Source organism: Myxine glutinosa, chromosome 5 (assembly GCF_964187855.1).
Source record: "Myxine glutinosa chromosome 5, kmMyxGlut1.1, whole genome shotgun sequence".
NCBI lineage: Eukaryota > Metazoa > Chordata > Myxini > Myxiniformes > Myxinidae > Myxine > Myxine glutinosa.
The window spans coordinates 113,945,289-113,971,778 of NC_136265.1; the positions used below are offsets into that span (position 1 = coordinate 113,945,289).

At 43.9% G+C, this 26,490-nt stretch overlaps 1 protein-coding gene across 1 annotated transcript in view; it reads left to right on the plus strand.

Moving 5' to 3' along the window:
• MAP3K4 (mitogen-activated protein kinase kinase kinase 4) overlaps positions 1 to 26,490 on the plus strand; it is a 185,820-nt gene that overhangs the window by 88,194 nt on the left and 71,136 nt on the right. The window contains exons 22-26 of the mRNA XM_068116524.2: positions 6,490 to 6,597; positions 10,537 to 10,728; positions 10,963 to 11,033; positions 22,761 to 22,877; positions 23,014 to 23,173. Of these exons, the coding sequence (XP_067972625.2) occupies positions 6,490 to 6,597; positions 10,537 to 10,728; positions 10,963 to 11,033; positions 22,761 to 22,877; positions 23,014 to 23,173 (648 nt within the window). The remainder of the gene's footprint in view (positions 1 to 6,489; positions 6,598 to 10,536; positions 10,729 to 10,962; positions 11,034 to 22,760; positions 22,878 to 23,013; positions 23,174 to 26,490) is intronic.

Below are 26,490 nucleotides of genomic sequence, written 5' to 3' on the forward strand. Positions count from 1 at the left end.
TTGCCCTATTTTCTGCATCTCTCCTTGTTAACCCCCTTGCCCGCATTTCTTCTTCCACCATCTTTAGCCAAGTCTTTCTCGGTCTTCCCCGTCCTCTACTTCCTTCTACATTCATTTCCATCACTTCTCAACCAGTCACTTTCATCCTTCCTCAAAACATGACCAAACCATCTCAACCTGTTCCTCTTCACAGCATCAATCACAGGCTCTATTCCCATCGTCTTTCGCAATTCATAATAATTTGTCTTCCTCTCTCTCAACGATACTCCGCACATCCACCGAACCATTCGCATTTCCACCCTTTCCAGCCTTCGTTGCTGCTCTACATTCATGACCCATGTCTCGCTCCCATAAATCATAACACTTCTCACACATGCAGCATACACCTTTCCCTTCAGCCTCAGTGACACTCCCCTCATCATCAGCACGCCACTCAGTTCCCGAAACTTCTTCCATGCACATCTCACTCGAGCAACCGTTGCCGAGTCTGATCCACCTTCTCCATTCAGCATGTCTCCGAGGTAGCAAAATGTTTTCACACCTTCCAGCTTCACGCCGTCTCCAAGATCCAACTCAACATTTCCTCCATCTGCAGCTCCCTCTGTGCACACCTTACATTTGAATGTAGCTGCCACACTGGTTAATGACCCTCTCAGACCACTACATTTTTGATGAACCCACTCAGCGCACATTGTACATTGAATGGAGTTCACTCCGACACCCTTCCTGCACACAGCACATGGCCACTTCCCAGTTCTTTCCACCTCACCACATGCTTTACCACTTGCCATCACCTTCGTCTTTCCTATATTCACCTTCAGACCTTTTGTCTCCATACATTCCTTCCACTTGTTCATCTTTTCCTTCAGTCCATCCATACTTTCCGCAATCAACACCAGATCATCTGCATACAACAACTCCCATGGTTAACCCTCCTTTACGTTCTGAGCCAGCACCTCCATCACAGCTACAAATAGTAGTGGACTTAGTACCGACCCCTGATGCACTCCCACCTTCACCTCAAACTCACCACTGTTCCCGTCCTTCGTCCTTACAGCTGTGCGCACTCTTTTGTACATTGCCATCACTACTCTGATCAACCATTCCTCCACTTCTAACTTCCTCAATGCCCATGTCAATACTTTGTGTGGAACCCTATCGAATGCTTTCTCCAGATCAACAAACCCAAGAAACAACTTCTTCCTCTTCTCCATGTACTTCTGCAACTGCCTCACAATAAAGAGCGCATCTGTCGTTCCTCTTCCTGGCATAAATCCAAACTGCATTTCGTCGATCTTCACCTTCTTCCTTATCCTCCTCTCCAACACCCTTTCCAATACCTTTATTCCATGCTCCAATAACTTTATCGCTCGGTACGAGACACACTCCAGAGGGTCACCTTTCCCCTTGTATAGAGGGACGAGGGTACTCAGTTCCCAATCCACTGGAATGCGGCCTTCTTTCACCACCAGAATACAGATCTCTGTCATTCTCTTCACACCCCAACTTCCTGGTGCCTTCAACATATCTCCCACAACTCCCGTTGGCCCTCCCGCTTTTCTACTCTTCATTGCTTTTATCGTTTCCTCAACTTCCTTCTCAGTTATCGTCTCTGCCGGTTCTAAAACTGGGTTACTCTCTATGTTGCCTTCCCATTCATTCTCTGTATTCAACAGCATTTCCATATATCTTTTCCATCTTCCTTTAATTCCATCTGGGTCCACAATGATTTGTCCCACTTCATCCTTCAAGCAACTCACCCCCATCACATCACACCTCTCTTTCGCTATCTGCTTTGCAATCCTGAATACCGCTCTCTGACCCTCTTCCGAATCCAAGCGTTCTCCGAACATTTTCCTACATGCCTCCTGCGCCTTTGCTACCTCTTTCTTTGCAGCCTTCTTGGCTGCCTTGTAACTTTCATGCTCTGCTTTTTCTGCTCCCGTAACCTTGGCCTTCTGCCACTCCTTGAACTTCTTCCTCTTCTCGTCAATCCTCTTTCCAACTTCATCATCCCACCACCATGTTTCCGAGTGCATCGGTGGTCCTTTTGTCTATCCACATACCTCACCAACGGCTCCCAACAGACTATCTTTCATTGACATCCAACCACGTTGAAGCTCAACCACATCATCCAATACCATACTCAGCCTCTCTTTTAATGCCTCCCTTACTGTCACCTCTTTCAACCTCCACACCTTCATTCTCAGTTGGTACTTCACCCGCCGAGCTCTCCTCGCACCTTTCACCCTTATGTCGCAGACAACCAAGTGGTGCTGTGAAACAGCCTCCTCCCCCGGGATCACCTTTGTGTCCCGGAGGTGCCCCCTATCTCGCCTACGCACCATCAGGTAGTCAACGGTTGTCGTCGACCCACCTGACGTGTATGTAACAAGCTTATTATCCCCTTTCTGGAACTGAGTATTACAAATCAACAAATCAGCTCCATCAGCAAACTCCAAAATCCTTTCGCCTTCTCCATTTCTCACACCATATCCGTAACCCCCATGAACTCCCTTAAAACCGTCCATACTCCTTCCCACATGTCCATTTAGGTCTCCTCCTACCACAACAACTTCCTCATCTTTCATGTTTTCCATCAGCTTCTCTATCGCACACCAGAACTTGTCCTTCTCTTCATCACTCTGACCAACCTGCGGAGCATATCCCGAGATGACGTTCACCAAGAGCTTTCCAATCATCATTTTCACCATCATCAACCTGTCACACACTCTAGTCACACTCACCACACTGTGTACAAACTCCTCAGAAAACAGGACACCAACACCATTCACGCCCTCCGGACACCCTTGCCACACAAACTTGTATTTCTGTCCCTGCCTACCCTTCACCATTCTCACACCACTTCCCTTCCATCTCATCTCTTGCACACAACATATGTCCACTCTTCTTCTGACCAATACTTCCACCACTTCTCCTGATCTCCCTGTCATTGTCCCTACATTCCATGTCCCAAACCTCAGAAACCGATCTCCACTTCGGGCTGTACCCTGCCCATATGTAGTTGTAATTGTCATGGTTCTCTTTTTGAGGCAATGTTTTTATGGCCGGATGCCCTTCCTGACGCCAACCCTCTTTGTCGCCTCTTACGACACGCAGGGATACGGTGTACCTCTTCTAACCAGGGTACACACCGGGAAGTCTGTTAAACAGATGATGTTTGGTTTATCGGCAGTGGCCTGGATTGAGAGATTTGTCAGGTTGGAGCAGAGAACGATATCCTGGCTAAGTGTGCCCACACATTCACACCGAACCGACTGAGATAATTAAAGGGGGTTAATTTGCTGCTACAATGAACACAGCAGCTTCTCTTTGGTGCTGCAAGTGGTGAATTTCACAATTGGAATGGCTTGGGAATGCCGCATACCTCGGTGAAAGGGCAGCGAAGGAGAAAAAACGATTGCAGTGCTCCTCGCCTTTAATAACTCACCTTGAACGAATCTGCATCGCAGCCACAAAGCAACTCGGGCCAGGGGTGCACCTCTTTGCTTCCACTCTTGGGTAGCCATGCTGGAGGGTCTGTTCCATACCTGATGAATGTCAGAAAGCTGGAACTTCCGCTCTCACCCCTCCTCTTGAGATAATTAAAGGGGGGTTGTGTGTGGCGGCATGGAGGATGTAAAGCAGTGCACACTGTGATCAGCAATCCAGCAGCGTGCATGCTGGGGGGTACCCAGTACGCGCTTCAATGGTAGCGGTTAAACGACCACTCAGGGCCGGAAGTTGGTAATATTTTGCAAGTTAAAGCGGAAAAGTTCGTGTTGCCCTCAATGCGCACAAGGCTTGGGAGACTGAGTAGCTTGCAGTAACCCAAGCCAATCCCGACTCTAACCCAACTTGGACCAAATGGTCATTTTACCAGTTACCTCATCCTCTTGCCAGCCAATCAGTCTGCTCAATATGTGTGTTCTCCCAACGCAACATGCGTCTATGACATGTCTTATGACCGTTTACACATTTTCCGAACACCCACAGATGACAATATTGTTACCTTTACATAAGGGGGAGGGGGGTTCTGTAATTATATTAAGGCCTCAGCACTGCAAGCGTTTCGCGAAATAGTGGAGCACTTCAATTGTGTGGTGGTTAAAGAGTAAAGTTCTCTGCTGTGGTCCAGTTGTCCTTCTTCTCCTCTGGCACCCATCCGGTTGGACTGAGTAGACACAGGACGAGACAATCTATCCTAACTGTGTTAAAATGACTCAAACCATCCACACAACTGGACCACACCAGACAACTTTACTCTATAACCATCCACACAACTGGATCACACCAGACAACTTTACTCAATAACCAACCACACAACTGGACCACACCAGACAACTTTACTCTATAATCATCCACACAACTGGACCACACCAGACAACTTTACTCCATAACCATCCACACAACTGGACCACACCAGACAACTTTACTCAATAACCATCCACACAACTCTACCATGCCAGACAACTTTACTCTATAACCATGCACACAACTGGACCACACCAGACAACTTTACTCTATAACCATCCACACAACTGGGCCACACCAGACAACCCTACTCTTTACCCATCCACACAACTCTACCACGCCAGACAACTTTACTCTATAACCATCCACACAACTGGACCACACCAGACAACTTTACTCCAAAACCATCCACACAACTGGACCACACCAGACAACTTTACTCCATAACCATCCACACAACTGGACCACACCAGACAACTTTACTCTATAACCATCCACACAACTGGACCACAGCAGAGAACTTTACTCTATAACCATCCACACAACTGGACCACACCAGACAACTTTACTCTATAACCATCCACACAACTGGACCACACCAGACAACTTTACTCTCTAACCATCCACACAACTGGACCACACCAGACAACTTTACTCTATAACCATCCACACAACTGGACCACACCAGACAACTTTACTCAATAACCATCCACACAACTCTACCACGCCAGACAACTTTTCTCTATAACCATCCACACAACTGGACCACACCAGACAACTTTACTCCATAACCATCCACACAACTGGACCACACCAGACAACTTTACTCTATAACCATCCACACAACTGGGCCACACCAGACAACTTTACTCTTTACCCATCCACACAACTCTACCACGCCAGACAACTTTACTCTATAACCATCCACATAACTGGACCACACCAGACAACTTTACTCCATAACCATCCACACAACTGGACCACACCAGACACCTTTACTCTATAACCATCCACACAACTGGACCACAGCAGAGAACTTTACTCTATAACCATCCACACAACTGGACCACACCAGACAACTTTACTCTATAACCATCCACACAACTGGACCACACCAGACAACTTTACTCCATAACCATCCACACAACTCGACCACAGCAGAGAACTTTACTCTATAACCACCACGCAATTGAAGTGCTCCACTATTTCGCGAAACGCTTGCAGTGCTGAGGCCTTAATATAATTACAGAACCCCCCTCCCCCTCATGTAATGGTAACAATATTGTCATCTGTGGGTGTTCGCAAAATGTGCATAAAGATCATAAGACATGTTATAGACGCATGTTGCGTTGGGAGAACACACATATTGAACAGACTGATTGGCTGGCAAGAGGATGAGGTAACTGGTAAAATGACCATTTGGTCCAAGTTGGGTTAGAGTCGGGATTGGCTTGGGTTACTGCAAGCTACGGCTCAGTCTCCCAAGCCTTGTGTGCATCGAGGGCAACACGGACTTTTCCGCTTTAGCTTGAAAAATATTACCAACTTCCGGCCCTGAGTGGTCGTTTAACCGCTACCATTGAAGCGCGTCAATATGGTTCCGTCGTCTGCAGAACAGTGTACTCTGTGATGCACTGTGCATCCTTCATTATCTGCATCATTGTTCTGCACGACATGGCCGAGGAATCGCAGCATCTCATTACTTCACCATGGTTGCCAATCGTAGTTTGACTCTTATTTGTCTTGCCCCAATCATAGTACAGTGCAGTCAATGATACGCACTGCCATGAAGGACATTCATCATCCTGTCACTACCTTTGTAGAGGTTAGTGCGCTGCTGAGGTAAGGTTAGGATGAGGGATGTTGTGCCTTGGTTTATTCTGTTCTATTATTACTTATTTTGGTTTTCCTTGAGTATATTACAATGAAAATTAAGACATTACATGTAATTATTAAGACATGTATTTTGACAATAAATTGTTGTCCCTTCATGTGCTGTCCACGTGTCCATTTAGCTTGGTCATCCGTTCAGCATAATTTGTCCGGTCATACGAGTCGTTCATTCTGCTCTGCGATTGAGGGCATAATTTTGCCTTAACGTCACACAGTGTGTGGCTTTGTCTCAAATGCCATCGACCCCCAGTCACATGACCCGATCTTTCCAAATTTGCAATGCTTTGTTTCCCCCTTCCCGACTGACCTATCACCTTCTTTCCACTCCATGGGCTCCTGTAGATCTGACCTTTGGCCAATCGGACTCCCTGCCCTCTGGTTCTCTTCCTTCATTGTCAACGCCAAATTGTCGGAGCTGGGAGCTGCTGACCACAGTGAGCCAAGCCAGAGGTACGCACCAAAAAAAGCTTCCGGTCACGAGTATGAATAAGGGAAGAACAAAGATGGAAATAACACAGAAATAAGATGTTGTCACAGTCGATGATTCCAGAAAATAGTTTGCATAGAACATCAACAGAAAGCCAACGAATATTAATGTCTTCATAAGGTCAACATGTCTTATCTATATGACAATAAAGACTTAACTCTTAGTTTAACCTCTTAAAAAGGTTAACATGTCTTAGCTCTATGACTTAACTGAGTTTAACCGCTTAATAAGGTTAACATGTCTTGGCTCTATTACTTAACACTTAGTTTAACCTCTTAATAAGGTTAACATGTCTTCGCTTTATTACGTAACACTTAGTTTAACCTCTTAATAAGGTTAACATGTCTTAGCTCTATTACTTAACACTTAGTTTAACCTCTTAATAAGGTTAACATGAGGTTAACCTCTTAATAAGGCTACTCTGCCATAAAGCCCAGATCGGTGGAGTGTTGCAGTGATGGTTGTCCTTCTGGAAGTTTCTCCCATCTCCACACAGGATCTCTGGAGCTCAGCCAGAGTGACCATCGGGTTATTGGTCACCTCTCTTACCAAGGCCCTTCTCCCCCGATTGCTCAGTTTGGCCGGGCGGCCAGCTCTAGGAAGAGTCCTGGTTGTTCCAAACTTCTTCCATTTAAGAATTATGGAGGCCACTGTGCTCTTGGGAACCTTCAATGCAGCAGAAATTTTTTTGTAGGCTTCCCCAGATCTGTGCCTCGACACAATCCTGTCTCTGAGCTCTGCAGGCAGTTCCTTCGACCTCATGGCTTGGTTTTTGCTCTGATATGCATTGTCAGCTGTGAGACCTTATATAGACAGGTGTGTGCCTTTCCACATCATGTCCAATCAATTGAATTTACCACAGGTGGACTCCAGTCAAGGTGTAGAAACATCTCAAAGATGATCAAGAGAAATGGGAGGCACCTGAGCTATATTTCAAGTGTCATAGCAAAGGGTATGAATACTTATGTAAATGTGATATTTCAGTTTTTTCTTTTTAATAAATTTGCAGAACTTTCTAAAATCCTGTTTTCTCTTTGTCATTATGGGGTATTGAGTGTAGATTGATGAGGGAAAAAATGAATTTAAACGATTTCAGTAAAAGGCTGCAACATAACAAAATGTGAAAAAGTGAAGGGGTCTGAATACTTTCTGAATGCACTGTAGGTGTTGGAATAATGACATTACAGTTCAACTGCTCTTTCCCTCCCAGCCCTCACTCCCCGAAAGAGATCTTTTTAAGTCTAACGTTTCAGTCATCCTGATTGTTAGCACCTGGGTTAACGTCACTTTACTGATTAACTGAGTACTCCCAAGTGATGCTTTGATGTTTGGCATTCTTTGAGGATGTTGGTGATTAACAATGTTCAGTGTTTTCACAGGTATTTAATCTGATGACATAATGCTTCATATGCCAGGTGTAAATCGATATGTCTATTAATTGAATTGTCATTTGAAGACAAGGCCTCCTGCAGCTGTTTGGACATTTGGTTGTCCGCTTGTCCGATCACCTGAGCCTCAGTAAACATGAATCGATGGTCTTGCGACCTGGGAGAGCGGGTCCTTTCTACGTACGGCACTACTGATATTCCTGTAGCCTTGTTTTTAGTCTCTGGGAAGTCTCCAATGTAGTGGGTCGAACAGTTGCTGCAATTTATTTTATAGATGTCCTCCCGATTCAATCGGTCTTTTGGTTGCATGATCCTGCGTTTAATGGTAGCCTCAGGTCTATGTGCAATGCCAACTTCAAACGTGACCAGCAGACGAGCGGTAGCTTCTGATATGTTGGTCAGTGGTCACGTATGGGAGGGTACACCAAAACGTTACTTTGGGTTGTGTGGGCTCATCATTTACCCTGCTCCACATACACTTATTCACAAAACTATTGGGGAAACCATTTGAACGGAACTTTGGATATACGTGATATTACATTTTATAAGCAATTTAAGGTGAAGATTTAGGTTGTTTACCTGCGCCACATGGCTTTACAATCGGGGGACATGCCCTCGGTTCTGCACCAATGTTATATTTATTGGATCCAAATCAGGGTGGCCGAGCTTTACCGCTGATGCATGCCGGAGTGAATGAGGCAATCAATTGGGGACTCATAAACTCCCAGTCTAACCTAAAATGCGAACTTCACTGGATCAATAGGTAAATGACGAACATTGACAGATTGAAAATGAAGTTCAACAAGAGGGAATTTATTATCACAGTGGGATCATGCAAAAGAGAGGAGGGAAGTCAAAGACTTTAAGTACAATAAGGGTAATCAAAATGGATCAAAAAGGGGGGATGCAATGCAAAATGTACAAGCAATCGCGAGCAATGAAGGGTGCAGCGATAATTACAGTAAGGAAAAGAAAAGCTTGCTCCGTCCGCCCGAAGGCTCGGCTCCCAGTTAGACCCGCAAGCATGAGCACATTCTCTCTTGAAGTACCACAAAGCAAACACAGATCCAAAGCCAAAACCAACACCTCACCAGAGCCAAAACCGACACCTCACCAGAGCCAAAAACAACGCCGAACCCGAGCCAGAACCAATGCCTGACCAGAGCCAAAACCGACACCTGACCAGAGCCAAAACCGACACCTGACCAGTGACCAGAGCCAAAACCAACACCTCACCAGAGCCAAAACCAACGCCTGAACAGAGCCAAAAACCAACACCTCACCAGAGCCAAAACCAACACCTCACCAGAGCCAAAACCAATGCCTGAACAGAGCCAAAAACCAACACGTCACCAGAGCCAAAACCAACGCCAAACCCGAGCCAGAACCAATGCCTGACCAGAGCCAAAACCGACACCTGACCAGAGCCAAAAGCGACACCTGACCAGAGCCAAAACCGACACCTGACCAGAGCCAAAACTGACGCCTAACCAGAGCCTAAACCGACACCTAACCCGAGCCAAAACCGACACCTGACCAGAGCCAAAACCGACACCTGATCAGAGCCAAAACCGACACCTGACCAGAGCCAAAACCGACACCTGACCAGAGCCAAAACCGACACCTGACCAGAGCCAAAACCGACACCTGACCAGAGCCAAAAGCGACACCTGACCAGAGCCAAAAGCGACACCTGACCAGAGCCAAAACCGACACCTGACCAGAGCCAAAACCGACACCTGACCAGAGCCAAAACCGACACCTGACAAGAGCCAAAACCGACACCTGACCAGAGCCAAAACCGACACCTGACCAGAGCCAAAACCGACACCTGACCAGAGACAAAACCGACACCTGACCAGAGACAAAACCGACACCTGACCAGAGCCAAAACCGACACCTGACCAGAGACAAAACCGACACCTGACAAGAGCCAAAACGGACACCCCTGACCAGAGCCAAAACCACCACCAAACCAGAGCATGAGGGAGGCTTTTATGGGATTTTTTTTCACAGAAAATGATTTTGAACTTCCAATATGGGTACGAACCAACGACTCTGGGCATATACACCGCTTGCACAGCATTGATGCAAATAAGTTGAGATTGCATGGATTTTGATGTTTGTAAACCAGTAACCTGTAAACCTGTCGTTGTGTATGCACTCAAGAGCTCTTAGATGAGGTATCATTCAGCAATGTACGTGCTGTGGTTACGTCATTTACCCCTATCAGACGCAATCTGGCAAGTCGTGTATATATATATATATGTGTGTGTGTATAGACAGAAACGCTGTATCTGTGCTTGCCCCACTCCTCCACTCTCCACTCCCAGTGAATTTAACTGAGGAAATTGTTAGATTGTATTGATATGGTGGACATGTACCGCAGACATGACAGGCTAATTGGCCTCCTCTTGCATCCTCGTTCCTTGTGTATCCTTGTGTAAAGGTGACCTCTGACCTGTTGTTGGTGACATGTTGTCTCTTCGTTTTTGTTTTCAATTCTAACTCCAGAAGAGATACGGCGCAATAACCACATGACACGAGTACGTCGTGCAGTCCAGCGCTTTCAGCATGATCAGGACCTGAAGCTGCGCAGTCGCCAAGTAATCGGAAGAGTGTGTGACAACCCTCAATCTGCTCCGTCCACAATGCATGTTGGCCTACGCAAAGTTACCTTTAAATGGCAGAGGGGTAACAAGATTGGTGAGATTAGAGTATTTACTTGCCATTATTTTATTAAGGAAATAGTTTTCCCCATGAATTTGTCGGAATTAAGGAAAATATGTCTGCTCGGCCATTGCGCGTACGGTAATCAAGGTAATTTGTCAGTGGACATTTTCTTTACCATCTGTGCTTCCAATCAGTTTCATAATGCAGATTTCACAATCAACTGGTGGCCTTTTGTGTCCCATGTGATTATTTTTTTTTATTATCCAGGAGAAGGACAGTACGGAAAGGTGTACACATGTGTCAATGTGGACACCGGCGAGCTAATGGCCATGAAGGAGGTGTGTTTGGCCTTTACCTGTATGTTTGTTTGTTATTGGTGTAACAGTTTGTCTCTCCTGTTCATATCTGTTTGTCTCTTTGTCGATCCACATGTATTACCCTTATCAGCACATCACAAATAGCCTTAGTTATGCTGATAGTTACCTGATTATGAACCATCTTGTTTGAAGATGAAAAATTCCAAATATATTAAATCTTCAACATTCTTATTTGAACCTGCATTATTTCCACCAGGTGTACTCATTCACCCAATACCTAAACATCTTGGGCAAATCCAAATTCATAATTTCGGATCACATGTGTTTTAGAAATCATTTGATGCTGATCAGCGTGGAATTGGCTCAGAATGAATGGGATGAGATAGTCGTCGTTGGACTTCACTACGTTCGGGGCACACTCCGAGGGTCCACATAGAAATAACAGAGTCAGTAACGGAGGTGGCATTTGCACTGCTCTGGGTTTGGTCCATTACTGGGCCCAGTATGAATATATGAATGATCGTTTTTAGGCCATTTTCCCCGCTAGATCGGGGGTCAGCCTTGCGGACCCATGACAATCAAGGTTCCCTGTTTGAGGCAATGTTTTTATGGCCGGATGCCCTTCCTGACACCAACCCTTAATCGCCTCTTATGACACGCAGGGATACGGTGTACCTATTCTAAATCGAGGTACACACCGGGATCATTCATCCCAGCAAGCTGGTATTCGATTTGCCGACCCAGTCCTATAAACTAATCTTTAACAACGATCTCTCCAAAAAATCCTCTATCTATTTGTTGATGTCTCCACAGTCTGCCGTGACATCCCTCATCCTTCAGACAGGTAGGCAGCAGCCACTTCGCTCTCTTCAGACCTTGAAAAAATCACAAGCTGGTGAAACACCTGAAATATGTCTCTTAATCCTGACAAATCTCACTCTCACTATCTCTCTCCCAAAGAACTGAGGAGGGACTACTTCAATGTCCACTCTGGGTTGGGTTGAAGCGTTCAATTGGAGAGACCCAGAAATCAAAGCAATTCCAATAAAACCAGCAGCAATTACAAAAGAAATACAATTATAAAAGAAACAGCACAAGATTACGACAACCAGCATGATAGATCAATCTCAGAAATCTCTGAAGTGATGCTCTTGAGTTCAGCCTTTTACAGTCATGTGAAAAAGTGAGTACACCCCATGTAAAATTTTGACTTTTTCAACATATTTCAACATACAGCTATTTGATCTTCATTTCAACAATGTTGATAGATAAAGGTGATATAATATAACAAATATCATGAAACATTTGCATTTTGTAGTCCATTGTATAATTTAAATAAACATAAATGCAAATTTCACATGTGGAAAAAGTAAGTACACCCTTGGCTCTAATAGTTGGTATTGCCCCCTTTGGCAGAAACAACCTCAAGTAGGCGTTTCTTATAACTGTCCACCAGTCTCTGACATCGACTGGGAAATTTTTTTGCCCACTCCTCCATGCAGAATTCTTTCAGCTGTGCGATGTTTGAGGGGTTTCTTGCATGCACAGCTCGTTTCAAATCTCCCCACAACATATCGATGGGATTTAGATCCGGGCTTTGACTTGGCCATTCCAGAACCCTCCATTTCTTTCTTTTCAGCCATTCCTTGGAGGATTTACTGGTATGTTTAGGGTCATTGTCATGTTGCAAGGTCCACCTTCGGTTGAGCTTCAACTTTCCGACAGATGGCCTCACATTATCCTCAAGCTCCATCTGGTACAATGAAGAATTCATAGTGGATTCTATGATGGTGAGCTGCCCAGGCCCTGATGCAGCAAAGCTGCCCCAAACCATAATATTTCCACCGCCCTGCTTTACAGTTGATATCAGGTTCTTGTGGTCAAATGCTGTCTTTGGTTTTCGCCAAACATGTCTTCTGGTACTGTGGCCAAATAGCTCTACCTTTGACTCATCTGTCCAGAGCACATTGTTCCAGAAGTGCTGGTCTTTGCCTCGGTGTTCATTGGCAAACTTTAGTCTTGCCCTGATGTTCTTTCTGGACAGCAAAGGTTTCCTCCTGGCACACCTCCCATGTAGATCAAATTTGTACAGCCTCTTTCTAATGGTAGACTCGTGCACTTTGACATCAACAGTGGCAAGAGCTACCTGTAGGTCCCGTGATGACATTCTGGGGTTCTTGGAGACTTCGTTCAGCATCTTGCGGTCTGCTCTCGGGCTGAACTTGCTGGGGCGGCCTGGCCTGAACAAGTTGGCAGTTGTTTGGAATCTTCTCCACTTGTAGATGATCTTCCGGACAGTCGAATGATTGATTTCAAATTGTTTGGAGATCTTTTTAAATCCCTTCCCAGACTCGTAGGCATCTATAACCTTCTTTCTGAAGGCCTCAGAGAGCTCTTTTGATCTCGGCATGGTGATGCCGCACACTTCAACAACAAAGAGCAAACCAAACTAAATGTCTGAGGTTTAAATATGACAGGTTCCTCCAAGATCCTCTCTAACGATGTTCTAATCATTTGCACCTGAGCTGGTGCACCTGATTCTAACTTTAGGTATTTGAAGTAGTGATAAATGTAGGGGTGTACTTACTTTTTCCACATGCGAAATTTGCATTTATGTTTATTTAAATTATACAATGGACGACAAAATGTAAATGTTTCATGATATTTGTTATATTATATCACCTTTATCTATCAATATTGTTGAAATGAAGATCAAATAGCTGTATGTTGAAATATGTTGAAAAAGTCAAAACTTTACATGGGGTGTACTTACTTTTTCACGTGACTGTGTCGGACTTCAACACAATGTGATGGATGTGGACGTGCAGGTGTGAGGGCGCTTGGATGGAGGGGGCAAGTTACTCTATCTATTTCAAGGTGAGGATCTTCGTCCACCCGGCATCATAAAGAATTGCAGGAACTCGTGTAAGAATGAAGGATGGGGAAAGACGTCATAGAAGGATGGAGTCTTGTCAGAAATCAGAACTACCCCTAATTTATTGTCTTACTCCTGAATTCCTGCACAAATCATGCACTGGGCCAGAGGTCTGTTCAACTTTTGTCAGCACAGATGGTGGTGAGCACTGTGTAGTGGTGCCCTTGTCCTAAGATCAAACAACATGATTTTATCTCTCCTTCCGGACTGTGTCCCCTCCGTGTTATTTAATTTTATACTGTTCCCCTTCTCCTGCATATGTAACCTCAGTTTATAAAGAATATAAGTCCTTAATTCTAATAGTTGTAAGTACCAATTCCATTCATATGATTTGATGAAGAGCTTAAATACATGTATAGTTTTATACTCATTGTTTAAAAGCAATCAACACTATTTCCTGTTTATTTAATAGTGATCTTCAAGGTGCCTGGCATTTCCTGCTCCGAGCACAGCAAGTGGCTTTGTAAAATATATATGTAGCCACTTGTGGCATTTTGCCAACAACTCAACTTGTAGTTAAACTCCTGTTTAATTGCTTTGGACTTCAATTACATTGCTTCCACAGAACCTTCTGGCAAACCCCACCTTCCTCCACCCCATCTGAGGAGAATAGAACCATGTTCCACACCTTGAGTTCAAGAGATAACAAGATTTAATGATGAACCAATATCACAGCGCTGTGGAGGGTGTAAGAGTCATACCATTCACAATTGAACAGCATGGCCACATACACTCCTAGAAAATTGGCAACCCAGAGTTTCTTTATATACACAAAATTATACAAAAAATCTCCGCTGAAAAATGAGCACGGACAAAGGAAAACTGGCTCGACATCTCCCACCGAGACCCTATCTTCTTTGGCATGAGCAAAGGGAAAGATGCGGGAGAAAGAGCACAAGAGCACCGTGACATTCTCAAAACTTATCTTCCATGCTGGCTTTTGGTCAAGGACAGACAGACGCGTTTTCACGAGGGGGTCTAACAGAGCAAGCAGTTTCACTATCTTTCTACATTCCTTGGCACAGTTGGAAAATATAGCATAGTTAAAAAGCAAGAGGGAACATAGTAAGCTTAATCCTTTTCACAAAGCAACCATTATTAAATGCAAACCACAATTACATAAGGCACAATAAAAGGCATGATCTCGACATTCCCCCATTTGGTCTCTACGAGACTACGTATCACAGAGACCAGGCCACATCGGCTTTATTTGCAAAGCAAAAGAGAATAGTGTTATATGTGGCCACATCGGGCTTTATTGAGTGTTGTATGTGTGTCCTCCCAAGGGCATGCCACGCACATAAAGTACCCCGCGTGCACGCTTGAAAGGTGTGTCATGTTGTGCGTGTTTGGAACATGAAGTTCCAGAACATGAAGATCTATTAACTTTTCAGATCCGCAACGAAGGCGCCTGGTCCGGCCAAGGATGTTGCCCGGGGGGGTCTAACAACCCACCCTTGGAGCAGCGTAGGTGTGGCTGAAATCCCCCCCAATCGAAGGGCTCCCCGTCCTCGCACAGACCCGGTCCTTGCCGATCTTCGAAGTTAATCGACGTCCATGCTGTTGTTCTGAGGAATACATAATGTAATTAATATCTTGTGTCACGTGTTCCTGGTCAGAGTACAGAGCATTACAATTCAAAGTAAAGAGAGAGACTTCCTTTTGTGTCAAAGACGTTCATGGACGCATAATCAGCTTGTGGAACGAGAGTATCAGTGTCAGGTCCTTTGGCAGCCAGACCCAGCATTGCAGTCAGATCCATAGTCGGATCAAGCGGAGATGTGCAGCTGTGTGCTTATAATACATAAGAAGCATTAGCCAATTCCCGCAGGGGATTTACAACAAAATCATCACAATAAATCAAATAAATCAACAGTCTTCTGATGCGCCGGTCACATCGGCATCGCCCAGGGGCTCGTTCAGGTCGACGGCCTCGGCGGTCAAGATCATGGTCTTCCGACGGCGGTTTCTTCATCGTCCATCCTGAAAAATACTTTCTTACACACACCATGATCAAATTCCTAGCCCCCCATCCCACCAATTGGCATTTAGTTACCTTATCTCTCAGATGGTTGGCTTATTCATAGCCGCATTTCCTGTGTCGTGCCTGGAAATTCAAATGCCATATTTACTTTCACCAATTTCCGAAAATACCTTCCTTTTAATCATCTTCCCTACATCTAATAATACATGATTTACCAACCATTTCCCCCCCAACCATAATCGGTCAATGGAAATAATCGGTATTCTCCCCTTCAAAATTTCACTGTTATCCTATCAATACCTGGACATTTTTTCCCTTCTTTCCTAGATACGCGAATTTCACACCAGTATATACCCACTGGAAAAATTATCTGAAAAATAACGAAATCGTCTCCAAGTTCTCTAGCTAATCTCCGTCCGCAATCACCAACTCTACCCTCCTGTGCATTTTGCCTTAGGTTTTAGATCCTAGAGTCTACCAAAACAACAACAACTAGCCTCCCAAAGCCATTTCCCTGCAAGAGCGTGGGTTAGCCTTGCGGTCCCCATGACAATCTTCTTCATTTTGCTCTATCACCTCCCTTTGAGCAATAATTCAATTGATGTGATTCCCACGTACCTGGTGGAGTTCTGTTCACCTGGTCTGCAGAGCCGTGATCCAATCTTCACCAGCCCCCAATCACCTCCTCGATTGGGGTCATTCTGCATGTAGCAATCTAACGCAACGTTATTAAACGAAATTCACAACTTTACATTCATTGGTCCCCCCAGTGCAAGCCAACCCCTTGCATCACCTTCTTATCACAAAAACAACAGTCCATAACTAACCACTTTCCTTTATTTCCTGTCTTTTCCATTAACTTTTTACAACCTTTTCCTCTACTTCCTCAACAATTCCTGCAGTCACCTGTCATTGACAAATAATCCATCTGAGTCGACTTTCCAATCCAATCATCTTTGCACTTTCCACGACCTTCTTCACACTTCCTCCCAAACCTTTCCTTCAGACACAACCCACATGAGTTATGAATACAATTTTCCCTTTCAGGCGCGTGTCTAGCCACTCACAAAGTGTCCACAAGACAACGTCACCATATTTCACACCTCGGACCAGCCAGGGGTCCCTTGAGAGATGCATCCTCAGGTTAAAATCACCTCAGCTCTTGAGAGCTCAATTTTGTTCCATGGCCTATTCTGACCCATCTTGGCCCACCACCACCTCTACCTTCTGCCAAGCAAGAGGCAGGAGCATCATTACTCCCTCTTCCCTCTGCCCACCATAACTGGCAGACAGACAATGGCGAGCCACAAGCCCCAATGTTCTTTAACAGACAGATTCAACAACATCCAATAAGTGAATTCATTTTCCCAGAACTCATTCCCCTTTCCAACCAACATTTACACCTAAGCTTTAGGAACATGCCTTGTTCCAGGTGTGTGCGCATCCACATCCTTAAATTGGCCGACCCCAATTTGTATCCCGGCTGCCCCACCACCTGGAGCATGGTTACCCCCCAAAATGACATTGCACGAACCCTTTCAATACCTGTCTAAACCTACTACCATTTAACGACGCTTCCCCATACACTGTTATGGCCCCATCTGGATTTTTCAATCTTCATTTCAATTTAAATTCAACCCGATTTCCTCCAATTCTTCCCTACAGCATCACATGCACCTGTTACAGTGAATATATTTCCCCTGCCCCCTCACATTACGCAGGAGCCATCATTTTGATAAAATCATTTGAAAAATAGCCAATGGCAATCCATTCTGTTCAGATTGCGTGCTCCCAACAGAATACTGGATCCCAACCTCCAACCAAGCCACTGTTTCTCCGAAACAGTTCCAATTGTTTTCTTTTTCCCCCGCACACAAGTCAGTCCAAGCCAGCAACTGTACACAAAGATATCCCAACACGCCGTGACCTTCACACCCCCACCAAGCTAGCATTCCCAAAAACAAACCCATGTTGTCTTTTTTTCCAGTCATACAAACCAAAGTACACTTTTGTTTGCACATGTACTTTAACCACGATTATATGAGACTCAACACCAGGACTGCTCCGTGGAGCAAGGCACCAGAGACAACTCCCCTCTCCACCTGGACTTACCCCAGGTAGAATTTGGCTACCTACAGAGAAAGTACTTGCACAACACATTTACAAACCAATTCGTCCCCTCGTTGTATTAGGGGACATCTCGAATGTTCCACCACAATTCACAGCAGGTGACCACCCACCTGCCCTTGAAGTCCTTCTCAGTCATCTTTCCCACGAAAATGTAATCGATTTGTCTGACGCACCACGTCTGTTCAGCAAATTTTTGAGACACCCAAGCATGTCATAACACATGGGCTGTCCAATTCTGAAATCTCACGAAACCTTTTCTGAGGGTCAAATGTAACAGACAGACAGACCGGCAAATAGGCAGGGGCAAACCCCGAGGCCCCAGACACCATCACCACACACATACCCCGCATCACATAGGAGTATCAACATTTGTCATAGGAGTATCAGCTTAAAATATCCACCCGCTCTGATCCTCCAGAGCTGAGGAAACCAGCCAACCTGAGCCGGACAGCAAATGCCATATGTCTTCGTCTCAAATCGAGGGCAAAATTTTCACAATGGCAAACAATTAATATATTGTCCACATTCATCTTGGTCACCCCAACCCATCCTGGCTCTCCCCAAGAGCTCCGTGTCCGGACAGACAGACAGATAAACAGACCGGGTGAAACCATAACCATCCATCCTTCCGATTGGACTCAGCACACATGCCGCCCGCTCACCAGTCATGTACACTCAGCACCCATAAATGGCACACGCCAGCATCACATGTCATTCTTACCTTTATTCAACGCATTCCGCAATCCCAAGTCAAATCCCAAAACAAATTAAAACAGACGTCATCTTAAAAAATACAACTTGCCTCTGCAAGAGGGGTCTCACTAAAATCCGAAATGGAGCGAAATGGACCTCAAAATAACCAATAACTTCCCCACAGCCTTCCTAGGGAGGCGTGCTCTATCATGCAGCACCCTTTACCTGGTGCACACCTTCCGCACATTCCTCCCGCTCCCAGGCTTCGTTACACACCTGACCACCGCACACACTCGTCGTTCGCACACTCCATTCCAGGTGTGCATTCCTTCTCACCTGCCACAACCAACTCGTACTCCGTGCCACTCTCAGCACCTTCCCTGTGTCTTTGCACCAATGCATCTCCAGGATGCATTACGCAACCCATCCACACATCATTCGCACGGTGTGAGCCACATCATATACCGACAGTTGAAACCTCGACCGTTTTCATCCCTCGGATGAGCGTTCGACCCACATTATCTTCTCCAATACTTTCCCCCATCCGCCTGTGGGGCAGCTTGTCTCGCATTATCTGCCCTGAGACCCATATGCATTTTCACAACTAAATCATACCACCATCGCTTGCCTGGAAAGCCGTTGTCCGGCGCATTGATCAACACAAATGTGCCGATGCATCGTCCAGCTGCCATTCCGCATCACATCCGTACCTCGGTCTTGCAACTGCCATTCTCTATTTCATCCGCTGTAGACAACCTCATTCACCTCATTCAGAGAGACCTCATCCACACTATACATCATTCATTGTATGGACAATGGACAAGAACAAGACTTCCTGTTGGCACCGGGAATTCATTATTGTCTTGAAATCCTACATTCAACCACGTCAATCGCCTCATTTAATATACTTCGCGTTACTATCAACGTTAATTCAGCATTCCTCTTATAATTCCATTATCAAACAATGTATTCCTCATGATATTGCATGGCAGGAGTCACAGGCGACCACTATACCGACATGGCGCATAGCACACCGCATGAAGCACCTTGCTGGCAAGGCATGAACGACTCACGTGTAGGAAAGTTGAAGTGGCCCACAATGCATTTGGGCACACATCCTCCAAGCAACCTCATAGCAGGGTTCTCCCCCGTACTCACGCATCTTCCTGTTCCATAATGCGCCTTTCTCTCCAGACGGCTCTCCCACACTCGTCCGTCTCAATCCCAACTGCACCTGTTCACAGGATTTTTGGGTCTCTCCCAATCTTCTGCTTATCTCGCCGGCCTCCATGCTAGCCGGGCTGCATCCCCATGCGGCAACTCCGCACGTTATTCTTTCCCTCATCTTCAGTTTTTCATAAAGGTGCAACCACCCGATGCGGCTGGTTGCATCATTTTCTTACCTGGCTCATTTTAATCCTTTATTCGCCTGACTCGGCCACCCGAATGCGTCGAATACACGCACTCCGTCTCCAGAACTCAAATCATTCTAGTTTACTTCAGATTGAGTATTACTCCGACATACCTTAATCTCCCTTAAGATATTTAATTAACGTGCACGGAACATTTTCCCGTCCATGCGCCCAGGCGGTCGCTCCCAGCGCACGGCAGCACGACCCACATTTGCAAGAAGCAGCTCGTGATGCGTACAAGGCGCAAGGAAGCGCCCCGAGGCCATCCACCGAAAAATCCTGCCTTTTAGTTTACCGCGCCGATATTTCCCTAATCAGGTCCTCCCGCGGCGCTAACTCGCGGTCAATGCTTGTATAGCGCTTCTAACTTGTCTAACTTATCACCCATGCCAGGGCTTTCCTAAAGGGGTTCTCCCTTCTTAACTTAGCTTAACACTTATCCTGGCCATCCTCCTTGGGTCCCCTCCGTTAGTCCGCAGCCAATACTTTCTCTGGTTACTATCAACCCCATCAACTCCATCTTGTCTCTAGACTGCCCTGCCTGGGAAGTTCTTGGCTTTACCAAGAAGTCCCCCCTTTTTGCTAACTGACCCCCATTTCTTGGTTCATCAATAGACAACTTGTTACCCGAGCCAAATAGGCCTGTACTTACACACCAGATTCCAATTTTGTTCGTGATCCAAGCACGGAACGACGAAATGGGAAACAGACAGCCTGGGTGAGTAAACGGAGCTCAATTTGGAAAGACCCCTCAGTATGAAAGCTCACGTTAATCGAATCAGTGCTGGCCAGCCTCTCCGCTGTCTCCACAGGGTCTGCCTCCCAAATATCGCTCAGAGTCGGATCCCACTTCTGACACCAAACTGAGGAGAATAGAACCATGTTCCACACCTTGAGTTCAAGAGATAACAAGATTTAATGATGAACCAATATCACAGCGCTGTGGAGGGTGTAAGAGTCATACCATTCACAATTGAACAGCATGGCCACATACACTCCTAGAAAATTGGCAACCCAGAGTTTCTTTATATACACAAAATTATACAAAAAATCTCCGCTGAAAAATGAGCACGGACAAAGGAAAACTGGCTCGACATCTCCCACCGAGACCCTATCTTCTTTGGCATGAGCAAAGGGAAAGATGCGGGAGAAAGAGCACAAGAGCACCGTGACATTCTCAAAACTTATCTTCCATGCTGGCTTTTGGTCAAGGACAGACAGACGCGTTTTCACGAGGGGGTCTAACAGAGCAAGCAGTTTCACTATCTTTCTACATTCCTTGGCACAGTTGGAAAATATAGCATAGTTAAAAAGCAAGAGGGAACATAGTAAGCTTAAGCCTTTTCACAAAGCAACCATTATTAAATGCAAACCACAATTACATAAGGCACAATAAAAGGCATGATCTCGACACATCTACTTCCTTAACAATCCTTTTAAGGAAATTCAGTCATTCAAACTCATGGATTTATCAGCCATGATATTTCTTGGGCAAACCACGTTTCAGTGTTGGCCTCCAAAGCCAGTCGCTGACTAGGTATCCTCCGTCGTACAAAGTCATTCCTTGGCCCACCTGAACTCCTATCCACCTACAAGGCCTTCATCTGCAGGTTGATGGGGTACTGCTCTCCCCTCTGGGCTGGCTCCCTTGCCTCACATCTTACTCAGCTTGATGCCGGATACCAACACCTTCAAGATCACTGGATTCCTCCCGATGAGTCTGAGTCTGGGTCTATGGGCCTATCACTTCTCTATCGCAGACAGGTCGGTGGTATCTGTCTTCTACCGCCTCCTTTCTGGTCTTGCATCCTCTGCTCTTTCCATGCTTTGTTCCCCCCCCCCCCCCCCCCCCTACCTCTCCTCCCTCCAAGTGTTTGCAGGGCTCACACTTAAGGATATGAAATCTTCGATAATACGATGTGCCACCAGCAACCCCCTAATGGTGAAACTACCTAAATCCAGAACCACGACTCACCTCCACGCATTCATTCCTCTTTTTCCCCACCTGTGGAACCAAGTTCTGCATTCTCTTCAAACTCGTACTCTCCTCCAGAGCTTCAATCCAGCTGTTCACCAGCATCTCAGATCATCTCCCATCTCAAATCATGATCTTTTCTACCCCCGTTAACGACCCACCGCACCCCGAGTCCTCTTCCGTCCAGTTTTTCCTTCCTGACAGTTTCTCTCCGTATCCATCTTGTTCACCCCATGCATCCATTCTTCCACACACCCATTGTTTGGCCATGTCTGCCTCTGCTTTGGCCTTCAACTCGGCTGACGGTATTTCCCCCCTCTCTCTACTGTTCCTTTTGTTCTGTTCTGTCTTGATCCATTCATTGTTCCAGCTCTTCTAGCCTCGACTCTGTACACACAAAAAAGGAAAGAAACTAGGTCCCATCTTGTTTATGTTTCGGTTTTAAGAACTTTACTGATTACATTTATTTAACTTTGCGAAAGTGGTTTTAAGAATTTACCACATTACATTTCCTAGCTTGTTCTATGATGCGCTTCGGTAATTCAATCGTTGTGGCAGCTGACAAAGTAAAGTTCCGAAAGCTTGAGCATCCTATTGTACCCCGTGTCTTCCCTTATAGATCCGGTTCCAGCCCAATGATCATAAAACAATCAAGGAGACTGCTGATGAGATAAAGATATTTGAGGGAATTCAACATCCAAACCTAGTCCGTTACTACGGCGTAGAACTACATCGAGTGAGTAAACGTATTGCTCGGTTCTGAGCACGTGAACTTATCCACACTGTACATTTTTTGTAACAAACAGTACCTGTGGATTTCAATCCAGGTAGAGTTTGAATTTCAGAACTGAGTGTATGTCACGGTTGAGCAGGAGGAAATGTACATATTCATGGAGTACTGCGACGAAGGGACGTTGGAGGAAGTGGCACGGCTCGGCCTGCAGGAGCCGGTCATCAGGCTTTACACAAAGCAGCTCGCCTTGGCTGTGAGCATCTTGCACGAGAACGGAATCGTACACAGGGACATTAAAGGTACGCTTTGAGATTGGATTGAGGTCGGGGAGTCGTTCACACATGCTAAAATATTGTGAAGTTTGCTTTAATCCCCACAATATTGTTCCTTCAATTGTGGTTGTGTTTTTGTTGTTTATTTCTGCTATTGGAAGCATTCTTCAGTCCAACAGGATGGCAGTAGTGTAATAATGTTGTTCCTGGGACACCCCAAATCTCCATTCACTTACATGTCAATTTTCCTCTCACCCTCATTTCCCTAAACACATCTATTTCTGCCACCCCGATCTTTACGAACCTTTTGGCCTTTTGACATAATAGCTATAGCAAAGGATAACCAACTCTTATCCTTAATGTTGTTCATTAGACCACTCAAACAATGATCCTACGAATATTTGCTCCCTCTCACCATGACTTTTCTTCATTTCCCCTTAGCACCCCCTTGGCCTTGTGGACCTTTCAACCGTTTACTCTTAATATCAATGATCATTGTTGTTTAATAGACCACTCAAACAACGATCCTACAAATATTTGTTTATGCGAAGGAAATAATTTAATTCTCCTACAACTCTCTTCACCATCTAATACATTAACAAAGTATATGTTTGAGTTTGGTTCTTTATCAAGATATTTTAACTGAGCTCCGATAAAATGATAAACCTCCCTCAATGTTCTTGTTTGAGCGCCTCCTGTGCCACACACCATTTTAAAATTAAAGTATATATTTTCCTGACAGCCATCAAAGTTTTCCATCCACTCAAAAATATTTCCATCTTTTTTACCCAACTCACCAGTATTTAAATTAATTCTCTTTTTTTTTTTTTTTTTTTTTTGTATACAAGATCGAGGCTCGTGAAAGAGCGAAATTATGAAATCTCTTATTTGTTTTGTGAACTTTTTTACCAGTTGCCTTTTCAATAAGTCTTATTTGATATTTTTCACATTCATTATGTTTTCCATTTATATACCAAGGTTGATTACACCTCCACTCTTTAGTCTGGTTGATACTTGGTTCTATCATTTATATAATAGTAAAAAAAAGGCGGCGGTAGCCCGTTAAAATACCTAACCCCCTTTTTAACTTAACACTTATATATATTTTAACACTTATAACCATAAGGGAGACTATCAATTACATTTTCTAAAATAAACCTCTTATCATCAAAAGCCCCCAATGCTTTCTTATTTATCTCTTCTGTATATAATTTATGTTTATAACTTCTTATTCCATTAATCTTTCTAAACTCTTCTTTCTTTGTTGTTAAACAGTTATAATAATCCTTAAAGTTTATTGTTTCTTTAATAACATTTTTCTTTACACCTTTTAACTTCTTATCAGTCTTTTCAACGTTATTCACAATGTATTTATAAGCATAAGCCTTTGACCTCAATCCCACAAATTCACTCATAACATTTCCTCCTAATTCATCCTTGAACTTTCCAATCACCTTTTTATTTTTAGAAGAGAACAACTCACTCTCTGGACTATAATTACTCGTGTCATAGATATTAATGTCCCTTTTCATGTCTGAATAAACATCGTTAGTATTAATTTTCAAAATAAAACGATCTGTATCCATATAAAGTAGATTAACATCATTTTGATATTTCTTCCTCAAGTTATTATAAAAGTAATCATACATTAATGACTTTGATAAATCAAGAATTGATGTTCCAATATAAATAGGTTTGTCCATTTCAATACTCTCTTTAATCAAATGGATCGCACAAAAGTTCTCAGTAAAGACCTCAGCTCGAGTAAAACTCGGTCTATTAATTAATTTTGATGCTTGTTCCCAAGATGTTGCTCGTCTGATGTTTTGTCTTTTCCTCACGTTCTCCATCGTTTTTCCAAATACAGCATTATTCATCAATTTATAAAAGTCTTTCTCAAAATCTGTTTTTGACTCTGTTCTTCTTTGTGTATTAAAATCAATGTACTCCTTTAGCCAATGACTTTGATTGAACTTTAGAACCCTGTGGATCTTCTCTACTCTTAGACCTTTTGATAAATATTGTCGCAAATTTCTTTGGTGTAGAACATAATTTTTCTTGTTATATAATGTAGTAAGTAATTTTTCTGTTGATTCACCTATATCAAACGATCGTTGATAATCACTCAACCATTCTTTCTTTGGACTTTCTTTCTCACAAGCAAATGGAAGATCTTTATGTTTGACATGAAGTTCTTCAGGATATTTTAAATCGACCTCAAAATAATAACCAACCTTTGAATCATCCAATTCTTTTTGTGTAGAGATACATACATCTTGTAAAACCTTTTTGTAGTCTTTTTCCTTTACCCATCTAAGTTTTCCATAAGGAAGAGCCTGAGACATTGCCCAGCCATACAAGTTGTTTGCGTCATAGTACATCAAGTAAGAACTCTCTTTCGTTGAATCATAATTTGGAAGATATTTGTTATTTGCTTTTGCGTATCTGCTCAAGCAGACTTGTGAAATTCCTCCTCTTTTTGCCTTTTCAATCATCAAAAGCATATCAACATCGGTTATCAAATCCAAAGCTTGTTTTGTCATTTTCAACATCGCACTCCAAGCCAATCCAGGTGCTGTGTAGTAGTGAGCAGGATCCAATCCATATCCAGTGCGACAAACAGATCTAAAGGCTTCAAATACATCGGCCAATAAAAGCACATCAGTTTTGAGATACAAATCGTGATACTCGCCAAGATTCTTGATGTTATATTTTTCCCAAACATTTTGTGCATGTACATAATCTTTATCAGATATATGACTGTTGTTTAATTTGCTATAGAAATTTTCTTTTAAAGGAAGTTGTGTTTCATTGAATCTCTCAAATGAGTCCATATAGTCATAGGGGTAAATTCCCTTTTGTGTTAGTAAATCTTTATCTGAAAAATACTCTGAAAGACATGGAAACTCTTTTAGATTTTTAACCAAGTTAGCCAATGGACTTGCCATTAATTTAAATGTGTCAAGAAATCTAATATTAGTTAAAGCATAAGTATTTTTATTTTTTTAAATGTTAAATCCTGTTTTTATATAGATTGTTTTTGTGAATGAAATGTATTTCTGATCCGTGTTAGGAATTGCTGAAATGTGTCCAGATGTCTTTGAAAGTTCATTAATAAATAGATGTGTATCATAATGAGCATTGTTATGAAGAAAGACAGGAATGAAAGAGGGGAGTTTATAATTAATATTACAACTTTGATGAGTCGGACCTCTATATTTACCAGTGAGATGACAATGATCTCTAACCTTTAAACCTTTACCAATTTTTTCCTCACAAATATGACAGACATTGTTTTTTCTAAATTCCCTTTTCTCCTCACTCGTCAAGGACATTGGTTTATT